Source organism: Phragmites australis, chromosome 5 (genome assembly GCF_958298935.1).
Source record: "Phragmites australis chromosome 5, lpPhrAust1.1, whole genome shotgun sequence".
NCBI lineage: Eukaryota > Viridiplantae > Streptophyta > Magnoliopsida > Poales > Poaceae > Phragmites > Phragmites australis.
This window is the reverse complement of record NC_084925.1, coordinates 35,880,644-35,893,587: the sequence shown is the minus strand read 5'-3', so window position 1 is coordinate 35,893,587 and position 12,944 is coordinate 35,880,644. Positions and strand designations below refer to the sequence as shown.

Sequence of the window (12,944 nt, the reverse complement as noted above, 5' to 3'; positions counted from 1 at the left end):
TCGTGTGTGGAGGGTGTCCCTGTTGAATGTGTTGAGGGGCCTCACACCTTGAGATAACCTCCCTCTCAAACATAACTGGTGCAGGCTCGAGAGCAGCTAAAGTATTAGTAAAGGTTGTAGGACTCTCTACTAGAGTAGAAGAAGCAGGAACCAACTCTAGAACAGGTGTAGTCGAGGTAAGTAGTGGATCATCCTTGTCATCATCAAGAGCTGGAAGGTTACCATCTACAAAGATGTTCTCACTCATCTCCTGAACACATGCATTTTTAAAGACAGAACTAGCACAGGGGTTGACACATCAAAAATCACATCACGTGATTTCATGATAGTGTAAGTGTCAAGATTGTAAACCCTATAAGCATAACTATGAAAAGAATACCCAAAAAAATACCATCAGAAGAGCACAAATCGAACTTATCAAGGTTGCCACGCTTTAGAATAAAGCACCAATAACAAAAAAAACTCTCAAATATGAAACTTTCAGTTACCTTCCAAAGCGCAACTCATAGGAAGTCAAATTCAAGATCGAGTACAAGAAAATCTGATTTGAGATGTAGCATGCTGTACTAATGACCTCAGCCAAAAACTTCCTAGGAGTCCTATACTCATTGAGCATCATCCTAGCCATCTCCAACAAAGTCCTATTCTTTCTTTCAACCACGCCATTCTGCAGAGGAACACGTAGGGCAGAAAATTGATGCTCAATGCCATATTAAAGGCAGAAAGCATCAAAGAGATAGTTCTTGAACTCGATGTCATTATCACTTCGAATTGATTTCAATGCACCTAGAAGTTCTTTAAACAATCTCAAAGCTAAGCTCCGAAAGTGTGAGAATACTTCATCCTTGCTTGCAAAAAGAAGACTTGAGAGTAGCGAGAGTAATCGTCAACAATAACAAGTACACACCACTTCTCACCTGTCGAACAAACCCAAGAAGGACCAACAGTGACCATATGGAGAAGTTCTCCCGGTCATTCAGTCATCACCAGATTGACTGGTTGGGTGAGGAGCGGCAACCATATTGCCATACCAACAAGGAGCACAAATAAAGTTCTTCTCAAACTTGAGCTTGGACAATGCTCGAATCAAGTTTAGGACACTCAAATGAGCAAGCAAATCAAAGCTCATGTGCCCTAATCTCCTATGCCATATCCAAATCTCAGAAGAAAGTTGAGCAAGTAAACACAGAGAAGAACCAGAAACCTCAAAAAAATTGACTCAAAAAACTCCCACAACTCAAGAAATCTTGCAAATTAAAGTGCCAAAAGAATTAAGAACTCGAGAAGTATCGCGCTTGAAGCGCACTTCTAAGTCATCATCTAGCAACTGAGATACAGAAAGCAGGTTGTGTCCCAGATACTCAAACAAAGCCACATCTTTGAGACTAAAACTCTCATTTACCTTTACTGTTCCTTTGACCTTCACTCTATCTTTCTGATCATCCCTGAAAGTGATGTGCTCATGATACTTTGTCGGGATGAGACTGAAGAACCATAATGAATCTCCGGTCATGTGGCATGAACAACCAAAGTCAATGAGCCACTTATTCTCTAAGCCTCCACTTGCCACCTACATAGAAGAAGAATAGAAAGTGGACGACTCAGTACTGGGGTTAGTCAAAAGCCTCCTGATAATTCAGTACTAGGTCATCCACCTTGAAGTAGAAATAGTAGGATCATGTAACTCAACACAAACAGGTTGTGGACGAGTATCACGATGGAGAACACGTGGTCCACCAAAGCACTGGGACTCAAAGCCTCTTACACGTAGATCAAAACCATATGAGTCATGGTAAAATCTATGTTGGGCAACGCCTCTAGGAAAAGACTGAAATACGCTAGACTCGTGGGTAGGAGCGGGAAAGAGGCTCATGTACACCAATAGAGGGGTGGTACATGTCCTGAGTACTCCACTCCCACTCACGCCGCTCATCTCTCCTACGACAAAAACAAAATCCAACCAAGTGACCTTTCCTCTAATAGTAGGTGCAATGGTAAAGTCTCTCAGGAGCTCGATTGTCGGTCACTTTGGGCTCTCTCACAGGGGCCCTCATCTTAGGATGTGGTGCTCTCTTGGGTGTGGGTTTCTTCTTTGTAGTTTGAGGTGTATGCTTGTTCTTTTCTGGTATGGATTATGAGGTATTGATCATGGCTTTCTCCAACTCTAGGGTAGTGGGTGGGGTGAATACCATCTTGCCAGAACTAGTGTAAGCAACTCTCTCAAAGCCCAAACTCAAAGCTAACCCAGCCTTATCAGCACATATCTTAGTCTTAGCTAAGATCAAATCAATTTTACCCTTGCCTTCTGAGCACTTCTCTACATGAGAAAGGAAGTACTCATTCTCAGCCATAAGCTTTTCAACTTGCCCTCTAACTCAGCTGAGCTTGTCCTAAAGGATCATGCAGGTGGGACACTTAGGCTGCATATCTATAGAACTCTTAGCACTATCAAGTCTAAACTCTAGCTCCTTTATGCGTTTGTCTTTCACTTTAGCATCCTTTGAAAGCAAATGTCAATTCTTACAAGCGCCTAAGAGAGTAGGTCTAGACTGCTACTCAAAAAGCTTCTTCTTGGTAGTCTCAAACCGACTGACGACTTGAGCATGCATAGTTTGAAACTCGGCAAGCTCACTCATGATAACCAAGCAACTCTCACAATCCTCATCCTCAACCTGGCCCTAGACCTAAGAAACTTAAGTTCAGAAGAAACAGACTCATATTTAGGCCTAAGTTCCTTCAACTTACACACAGCTTTCTTAAGTAATCTATCTTGGCTAACGAGAGCATTATTCAAGGTATTGACTTGGATGGAAAGTTAGTCATAGAAAAGTAATCACAAAGGGATCAAGCTCGGGGTCGCTGTCATTGTTGTTGTCCGCCATGGAGCAGAGGCCAGTGAAGTCCTTGGTCTTTTTCTTGTCTTCACTTGCAATTCCTCCTCCTCCAAGCTCTCCTCCTCGGTTGATAAGGTATCGATATCGCTGAGAGCTGCCATGAACATCTTGGAAGCCGCCTTGGCTACCTTCTTGGTTATCTTATCGCGCTTCTTCTTGAAGAAAGGTTTATTATTCTTCTTCTTCTACTTGTTGTAGTCGTGGTCGCTGTTCTCCATCTTCTTGAGCTTGGGACAGTTTGTCTTGAAGTGAGTGGTATCACCATACTCAAAACAAGCACGGGAGCCCCCTCTCCTTCGGTCTTTCCTGTTGTTGTAGAATCGAGTGAACTTCTTCATGATAAGAGCAAGGTCCTCATCATCCAGTGCATCCACCTGCTCCTCTCTGATAGAAACAAAGGAAGATAAAGCACAATCACTCAGTGAGGTGTTAGCATAAGAAAAAATAGCTCCAGCCTGATTGTCACCATTTGGTCCAAAAACCAATGCCATGTTCTGAGACAGGGGGTTTCTGAGGTCAATCCAAACCGCATTGGCTATCTCGGTGGACTTGAGCTTGTTGAAGAGTTCATCGCAAGTTAACATGTTGTAACTTGGTGACTTTTCAATGCTCGAGATCTTCACTTTCCATATGATATGGCCAAGAGCATAGAGAAGCTTGATCACCCTCTCATGGTCAAAGTAAGGCAAAACACCAGTGTATCTAAGGTTACTCATAATTCTATCAAATCGAGCAAATATAGCATCCAAAGATTCACCAGGCCTTTGCACAAACATTTGGTATTCTTGGTTGTAAGTGCTTTGGCGTCTGGTCTTAATTTGATTAGTGCTTTCATAGAAGACACTCAGAGTAGTCCAGATCTCCTAGGCAGTGCGGAGGTGTTGAACCCTATCAAACTCATTTCAACTCAGACTATTGAACAAAATATTTCTGGCCTTGTTATTGGCTTCATACTGTTCGACTTGAACCTGAGTCGTGTGAGCAGCAGAAATCTCGTAGTTGGAATCAACTACTTCCCATATTGAACTTCCTTGACTTAGAAGATAAGCCTACATGCGCATCTTTTAGTACAAAAATCTTGACCATCAAAGAACAGAATTTTTCTACTTCTCTCCATTGTCACCTAAGAATCACAAAGCCAGTTAAGATCAACAAGTGATTAAGCCGGCTCTGATTCCAATTGTAGTACCAAGAACAGCGACTAGAGGGGGTGAATAGGCACCTGACCTACTCCTTGTTCACCCAACTCCTAAAAAATGTATAAACGGAAGCATAAACTTTAGAGAGACAAAGTGAGAAAGAAAGTTCTAAGACAACATAATTCTACAGATGGAATATGAACCATATACTATATTCAAGACCATTCCAGATGTCTTTGAGCACAAAAGCTTGAAACTTGAACGAAGAATAAAACAAAAAGATAGTCACCGAAAGAAGCAACTCTCCAAGTTGATAGTCTAGAGACAAGAGGATTCAAGACCCTCTCAAATACATGAGTATATACACGTTTATGCCTCTAGCAATAAGAATAACAACTTACTAAGGTTGAAAAATCGCAGCTTAAAGACAAAAACAAAAATCAACAAGAAAATCACAACCGAAAAAGTAAAACTTGCAAGCTTACAATGGAACTAATAGAGAGAGATTAGAAGGAGGAGAATCGAAGCATATACAAAAACATAAACTTTATTACTCAAAGAGGTCAGTCCTATTTTAGGCAGATTACAAGAAATTTTCTCTCAAAAACTCTCACATATTACATAGACTAAGCACTCATCTTACTCTCTTCTAAAACCTAGCACTAGGCTCTTAAATGGATGGCACAAGGAGCTCAAGTGGCTGATTCAAACTCTCCCATAAACCTACCCTTCTATTTATAGGCCTAGAAAACTTGATCCATAAGTTTCTAACTTGTTATCAAAATATCTCTCTCGTAGTACATTCCTACCTATTATCGAGGGTATTTTGGTCTATTTCTTACTCCGTCCATCAAACGACCACGTCACTTTCACGACTTAGCTTCGTCTTGACACAAACTTCGCGATAGTGCCACATATTCCTCCAATCCTCTCATGGTTTTGAGACCTAACTGTGAAATCCTCTGCACGCTTCTCAAAAGCGTAACTCGTCACTTGCTTATACCTTAAGCAAGCGTTCTGATGTCAATACATGTACTCTGTCTTGCGATCCTGACCGCCGGCAAGTCTCTCCCGCTCGCGATCTTTCGGGCCACCTTGTCACTTGCACCGACATCCCTTTGCTTAATTTTGTCAACATACCGTCTTCATCCTCCGTTTCATACATTGCTTGACCTCCACGTATACAGCTAGGATTACATTTGACTCCGCCCGATCTCCTTGATCATTCGGTGCCAAGCACCCGCTTAGCCTGGATCACCTGCCAACGACTACCAAGTTGCACCTGTCACATACACAATATGAGACAAGTAAACGCATTTCTCTAACTGCAGTTAGTCCATAGTCAAAATACTCAAAACAAGTTTAAGTAATCCAAAACTCGACAAACAAAATCGACAATCTTATCGATCACTCATCACATATAAATAACACACATTTTAAAATTGATTTCTCACTAAAAAAAACATTTATTTCCAACCGGGGAGATTAGTTGAGCAATGTGGTTACCAATGTGCACTGAGTCACTGACATACAGCTTGTTTCGTGTACCGAGTACTCGCGAGTACCGACACGAGCCAAAAGCTTATAACAGTAACACGGAGTACACTCCACTCAGCAAAAGCTGCGGAGGTACGTGGATGGCTATGGGATTCCGGCGTACCAACCCAACCCTAAAATGCCTCGCATTTTCGTACGCAGCTCCATCTGAATAGGCGGAATGCTCCTCCTTTTCCCACCGCTTTCCTATCATTCCTCCCGTTGCCTTTCTCTTGTTCGATCTAGCTCCTTCCTGTTGGTTGCGTTCATAACCAACGCGGCATCGAATCGCTACTAAACCCTCCTGAACCTGCTTCATTAGCCGCATGTGCTCTTCACCGTTGGCGAGCCTCTCACAAATAATCGTCCAACGTCGCTCGACCGCGCGGTCTGCTTCAACAGCCGATAAGAGCAGCTAGCCCTCGCTGTTTCGAAGCGTGCACACAGATGGGCGCCGCTTCGTCACGAGGAGGGGACGCGGCCCGTGCGGCCGCGCGCGAGCACACGAAGCGGTGCCGGGAGCGCCGGCGGCTCGCGAGGGAGGCCGTGCGGCTGCGCCGGCACCTCGCGGCCTCGCACGCCGCGTACCTCAGGTCGCTCAGCGTCGTTGCGTCGACCCTCACGCGCTTCGCGGTCGGCGAGGCGCCGATCCCCGTGTCCGACCACACCCCGCCCGCCGTGATCGTGCACCGCCCGGTTTCCCCCTCATCGCCGCCGCCGCTCCTACGCTCCATCGAGCGACAGCGCGAGGAGGACGGTATTTTTGACGTCGGCGCGGCGGCCATGCGAGCAGAAGGTGTGGGCGAGGGCGACCAGGAGCTGAAGATGGTGGTGAAGCACCGCAGTCTCGCGGAGGTCGCGGCGGGATTGGAGGAGTACTTCGTCAAGGCAAGCGCCGCCGGCGACGCTGTGTCGAGCCTACTCGAGACCAGCAGCGACGAGCTCAAAGGTAAAGCCCCGCCTGAGAGACTCTTACAGTTACTCGCCAATAGAAGAACGTGTCACACTGTTACTAGGCTTTTAACTTGGTTGTAACTGCATGGTTACCTTAATTTTCTTGCAGGAGGCTCGCACAGCTTCTTGGGCGCGCTCTGCTGCTTGTCGGCGCCATCGGTTACGCACGAACGCGTCGACAGCATGAACGGCGGGCAGAGGCACAGCTCCACCTTGCAGCAGCTCCTGGCATGGGAGAAGAAGCTGTGCAAGGATGTCAAGGTGAACAAACTGACACACTAAGCAACGATGTAATCTTGCATTATTGTTGATCAAGCAGACATAATGTCTTACAACTCGAACGATGTGAGATCTTGCAATGCAGGCGAGAGAGCGGCTGCAAATCAGGCACGACAAGAAGCTCGCGGAGCTGCGGGACCAGGAGTACAGCAGGAAGATCGACGTCGACATCCAGAAGCTCAAGGCCGCGTGGGAGAGGGCGCGCGCGCAGCTCGCGGCCGCCTCCCAGGCCGTGGACGCGAGCTCGTCCGCCATCGCCGAGCTCCGCGACACCCACCTCGCGCTCCAGCTGCTCAGGCTCTGCCACGCCACGATCGACATGTGGAGGGCGATGCGCCAGCACCACGGGGCGCAGAGCCTGATCGCGCAGCAGCTGCGTGGGCTGAGCAGCCGCACGTCCATGGAGCCGACGACGGAGATCCAACACGAGGCCACGAGGGCGCTCGAGGCCGCCATGAATGTTTGGTACGCGACGATGGGCCACATGGCCAAGCACCAGCGCGACTACGTCCACGCCATTCACGGCTGGCTCAAGCTGACGCTGACGCCGGTCAAAGGCGTCGAGGCCTCCCCCGTGGCCGCCGAGCTCACCGCCTTGGTCGACAGGTGGGGAAAGGTGCTCGACCGCGTGCACTGCGCCGACGTGCTGAAATCGATCAAGAACTTCGCCACCGCGGCACGCACGCTGTACGCGCTCCAGAGCGACGAGCTGCGGGTGGCGCGGCGCGTGAGGCAGTACTCCAGGGAGCTCGACCGCAAGTCCCGGATGCTGCGCCAGGTCGAGAAGAGCTACTACGACTCTTTCGCGCCCGCGGGCATCTCGCTGTTGCGCTGGGGGAGGCCTTGGAGGGAGGACCACATGCAGGCGCGCGTCGCGCACGAGGTGGCGCAACGGAGGGATGAGATCGCTTCCTGCCGGAAGATGGTGGAGGACGAGATGCGGAGGCACGCTAAGGCCATCGACGCGACGAGGTTAGCGACGGTCAGCAGCGTGCAGGGGAAGTTGCCCGCCGTGTTCCAGGCGATGGCCGCGTTCTCGGTGTCGTTTGCGCATGCGCTGGAGGCTGCGTGCAGGGCGCCGCAAAATACCCACACAGTAGCTCACTAGCTCTATGCGTTGATTCTTTGCGTTGGCATTTTTTTTTCCTTATGTTTTACGCGTCTATACGTACATTTCAAATAGGATTTAGATACACGAAAGAAACAAGACAGTATCAAGTAGAGGCATTACCGTGTTTTGCCTATGTAGATTCTTACTCTTTACACCTGCATACAAGCCATGTACAATGTTTTACTAGGTTGGCCAGGAATTATTGATTCGGTTTAGTCACAGTGCGAAAAATGAGTACGCATCGCAACAATGCAACATTGCTATTATTTGCGTGGAAATTATAGAAGTGCTAGTTTCATTGAATCAATTTGCAGAGGAAGCTGCTATGGGTCTGTGAGAAACAGGTACGAGGAAAGGCCGTCCGCAGTAACTAAACATTCCATGCGATTCATAAACAGGAAACAAGTAAAATCTTGAATAACAGCTTCTATCTCCATAAACAAGGCACGAGAGTATAACCAAACATCTCAAGGTCATATGATAGAAAATTTGTGCAAACAGCACAGTTTCATGCTTTTGGTGATCGTTTTCCTATCTCTGTTTTCCCTTGCGCAGACTTTCCATAGGGTTCTGGATGCCCACTGCCCAGCACATGTGAAAGGAAAAATGGTCCGTGATCATCAAACAAAACCTACCATGGCAGCTTACTTCAGTTCTTTGAAAGAGCCATGACATTGAAGTTCATTGAGTTAGGGTTCTCTGCAATTCTGGCTTTGATGACTTTTGCAGCATCCTGCGAACAGATTTAAAGCAGATGATCAGATCACACCTCTACGATAGAACACAAAAAAAGGGAGAGCAGATAAAAGATACATCCATATAAAGAATTCACAACCACTATAAATGTTAGATCAGGCAAGATGAGAGAAATGATTAATGCTATGTTCAATGCAAATAAACTTTAGCATGCACCCTCAAGCACATACTCCAAATTTATAAACTTTTCTTCACAAAAAGAACAATAGCACCAATCTATCTGGAAAAAAATGACCAACATGACAACTAAGCAGCAGAATTCTGCAAAGCATTTATTTATATCATAAGCTAAAAAATAGAAAATGTGAAGCAAGCAATACACACAGAAAAATTGGACCTGCAACAAGGTATCAGGTGATGAAGGGCCATGAGATATGGGTTGTGATTTACGCCCATCAAGCTCATAAAGTATGCCTGTTGCATGTCAGGAAAGATCTTATATAAGCATGCCAGCAGACAAACATATGGGTTCTACTAACAATAAGGTGAAACATTTAAGTAGGGACCATATAACAAATACCATCGACACAGGAGAAACATATAAAATGTTCATTCACATCAACATTGGCCTGCACAGGAAAGTAAGACAATTAAGATGACGAATACAGGATTATCACTTATAAGAGCACATGTATTATTTAATCTTTCACTGAAGAAACATATCAATAGTGTCCTTTTGTTAAAAACAGCACTCCCAAGTCCCAGGTCACCAGCTAAACTAGTAAATCGAAAGCACAGAAGCTGCCAATTACAGCTCCAATAGAATGGCATTCCATCCGTGATATTTAACATGAAGACTAGATTCAAAGTGAAGGTCAGCCGTGATAACAAATGAGCAACAAAGAAGGCCAGCTGGTTTTGTACTCCAAAGAACAATGATTAATGTTGCATTGAAATAATCTACATATAAAGAAGAACTGCTTAGATGTTCTTACATAAGTGTCACCAGCTGATGCAGCAACAGAATGAGCATCCTCCATTTCATCGTCCTCCTCAAGAAAGGCAGCACGCTGAGGATAGCAAATATTATGTATATGAGAACAGTACATAAAAATGAATTTACATACGTCAATACTAACCTGGACAGGATCCATATCAGCTGTTTGCTTATAAAACTTCTCAAAATAAGACCCCTCAACTGCAAATAAGAGAAGAATCAATTGAGCCTTGCTACAAGTCAAAGTCAAACAGAATTCAGATTTCAAATTAACTTCAGGAATGCATGTTCAAGCAAACAAATTAAATAGGTTTACAGCATAAAGAAAAAAGGTGAGTGCATAGAATAGACTATTGAGAAAAGTCTCAACCAGTCAAAACTCAAAACATGCCTTATTGTAACTATGAACTACACTCAGACAATATTTTGAGCTATCAAGCCTTATCAGGATATGAACTTTCCTTGCCCATTTTATGATGGAGGATCAACAGTAGGACATGCAAAACAGCCAAGGAACTGAATAAAGTATCGCTATGATTTTCTTATACATAAGCTGATTGTTCAATAATGATGCACCCTGGTAACTGTTGGTAAATAGACCTGAATGCCTGCTAGTTAATGTTGGGAAAACTAACTGAATTGGTATGCCAGAACAACATCACTTAAGTAACCTTTTCTTGGCTGTTAGGTTATCTTCACTTAAGTGACATTTTCCTGTCTGGTAGGTTATCTCTACCTGCTAATTTTCTGTGCATGGATGGCACTTTGGGTCATAGTGACTCAAAACTGCAGGTCGTATACTGTAGAGTGTAGACCATTAGCTAAATGTGAATTCAAAAGGTTCCAAAATTACCTAGTTTGATTTGAGATGTGGCATTCCCTACTGCATGAATTACACCAACTGTTCCACAAGCATTGCCAACAGTCTGCTTTGTAAAGTATACCTTCTTGTTCAGATCCTGCATCATGAAGTTCTGGGATTAAAAAAGTACAAAGATCCTACATCAACTTCAGCAATATTCTTAAGGTTAAAAGAGATTCAAGTAACTTAATATTTGTTCAAATTGGAGAATGGAGACCAGTATACCACAAATTGATGTCCATTAGAAAATTATGCACGAGTGAAATAAAAAAAAAGGCACTTCACATATCTACAACATCATATGCTTTCAAACCTTTAAACAGAAGGATAAAGGAAATGGGAAACGGAGAATAAATCGGTTCCTTCATTTGGAAACAGAAGTGCCATGCTTACTGAACTAGCACCCAAAAAAGCTCTGATAAAAATGATTTGGTAGAGTGCCTGATGATGTATTTTGCCCAATGAAAGTTGTGGTCACCACAAAAATGAGGCGTATGTCATTTCTGGTGTAAAAGAAAACTGGTTCACGACCATGATCAAGTAAAGTAACCACAGCAAATATACCTCGGTAGTTAAAAATAACTTTGAGAATCTGTAACTACCACACAGTACTGCAGCCATCACTGGAGATTTATTTTATGGAGCTGAAAATATAAGGTATTCCTTGAATACATCATTTAGCAATATCATAGATGGTTAGTTCTTGTTGGATTTCATCTCTAGCCTACCCCAACTTGCTTGGGACAAAAGGCTCAGTTGTTATTGTTGTTGTACAGAGGGTTCAGTTCTTGTAGGGCTGATTTAAGTAATCAAACACCATCACATAGTACTATAGTTGATTCAACTAGTAAACTTTGATGCGGTAACATCAGAATCCAGTGTGGATAGAGCAATATTGCAAATAAACAAGTCAAACAAATTCATGCACAAATCCCGTATATGATAAAATAGATAACAATTAGTTACTGTATTTCCCAATCTCTGGGCATCTACCACCTATAAACATAAGCAAGTGCAGATGTAATCACAACATGATACTGAAGTAAATTGCATACCCTATCACAAAAGCTCATACACCATTTGAAGGACAGGAGGACTTTTCCTGACGCTCACCCAAAAGGGTTCAAAATACATGGCCAGTTTTTTCTGTTTCCTAATAACAACAAATCCGGTTCACTCAATAGCCTCCCTAAAGCTTTGGAAGACTTAGGAAACAGTCTCGAACCAAAACCTTCTCTATACTTACTTTAGCACACCGATCTACCCAACAAAGCATCACAACGTGGACGATGCATTATGTCGAACATACTTCATGCACGGGGACAGCAAACCAGAACAGAAGGATACAACCGTACCTTGCCTCCTGCGGTCGATGTGCCAGAAGCGCCGGGTTCCTCCTTCTCGTCCTGTTCACCGGAAAGCAACAGACACATTAATTACCTCCCAGGCATCACACAACCCAAAGCGAAGCAAGGTGGATTACTCAGTGGGAGCACGAGGGATTAATTACCAGAGAGGTGAGGGGGTAGAGGAAGAGGACGGCGAGCACGGGCTGGGGCACCATGGCGAGCAGCTCGTCGTCGAGGCCATAGACGTCGCAGAACTGCGCACCCCCCTCGGGGACCCCCAGTCCCCACATGAACTGCAACCACCACCCCGCGTCGCGACGCGCCGCCACCGGTGAGCGCGAGCGGCCAAAACGGAAGGAAACGAAACCCTAGCACCGGCGGCGTGAGCTCACCTGGTTCATGACGTCGGGGTTGGCCTCCAGGGGTGTCCACCGCTTCCCCATCTTCTCGGCGCGCGGAGGAGGCCGAGGAGAGCGGGAGCTGACCAGAGAATGGGAAGGTGTAGCGGCGGGATCGAATGAGGTGGTGCTGGCGTGTTGGTTCCGGCGGTTTTGTGACGCTGCGCGGGGTCCCGTGAGGAGGGGCGCAAGTTGCGTACGCTGTACGCGGCGCACGGACTGGAACCGGGCCGGCCAGGAACCCATGGATCGTTGTCAAGTTGGTCCCGTCACTTCGTTAACTCATCGGCTCGTTGCAACAATGCCCTCGGCCTATTTTGTGCGTTCAAACGAATTTAGATAGCGTTTGATCGGTTGGATGAAGCTAAATGTAATAGGATGTTTTGGATGAAATGTGTAGGATGGGATGATCCTGTATAAGATGATATAACTAGATTATTTAGTTAGATGATGATATGGTATGAGAAAGTGTTTAGTTAGTTGTATGTAACGGGACTATTTGATTCAAGATTTTGTTTAGTTGGTTGAATGAGTCAATTTTAGATGGACTGTATAGGATGATAAAAATATATATAAATAAAGTATTACAATTTAACTTACTTTTTTACTATATAAATATTGCTAAAAATATTTTTAGAAATTAGTCTATCACATAAGAAGAACATTAGTAATTTTTAAAGATTTTTGGAAATTTATTTGAGGCATTAATAATTGTTAGAAGTTATAAAA

General features: G+C 44.8%; 2 protein-coding genes across 3 annotated transcripts; one reads left to right on the top strand and one right to left on the bottom strand.

Moving 5' to 3' along the window:
- Positions 1-5,674: 5,674 nt before the first annotated feature.
- On the top strand, positions 5,675-8,132 carry LOC133919438 (protein ROLLING AND ERECT LEAF 2-like). The gene is made up of 3 exons (XM_062363824.1): positions 5,675-6,518; positions 6,633-6,784; positions 6,888-8,132. Exons 1-3 carry the CDS (start codon positions 6,017-6,019, stop codon positions 7,908-7,910), a joined length of 1,677 nt encoding a protein of 558 aa, XP_062219808.1. The 5' UTR covers positions 5,675-6,016; the 3' UTR covers positions 7,911-8,132.
- A 144-nt stretch (positions 8,133-8,276) lies between these two features.
- Positions 8,277-12,392, bottom strand: LOC133919439 (ubiquitin carboxyl-terminal hydrolase 3-like). 2 transcript variants are annotated; one of them, XM_062363825.1, is made up of 9 exons: positions 12,210-12,392; positions 11,979-12,110; positions 11,824-11,874; positions 10,460-10,580; positions 9,749-9,807; positions 9,605-9,679; positions 9,190-9,238; positions 9,007-9,083; positions 8,277-8,646 (listed from the first exon to the last, which is right to left on the bottom strand). In XM_062363825.1, the coding sequence occupies exons 1-9, from the start codon at positions 12,258-12,260 to the stop codon at positions 8,563-8,565; spliced, it is 699 nt and encodes a 232-aa protein (XP_062219809.1). In that variant the 5' UTR covers positions 12,261-12,392; the 3' UTR covers positions 8,277-8,562. The 2 variants fall into 2 exon arrangements, with proteins under 2 accessions (XP_062219809.1, XP_062219810.1); XM_062363826.1 differs by having other exon boundaries at positions 10,460-10,565; positions 12,210-12,389.
- Positions 12,393-12,944: the final 552 nt, after the last annotated feature.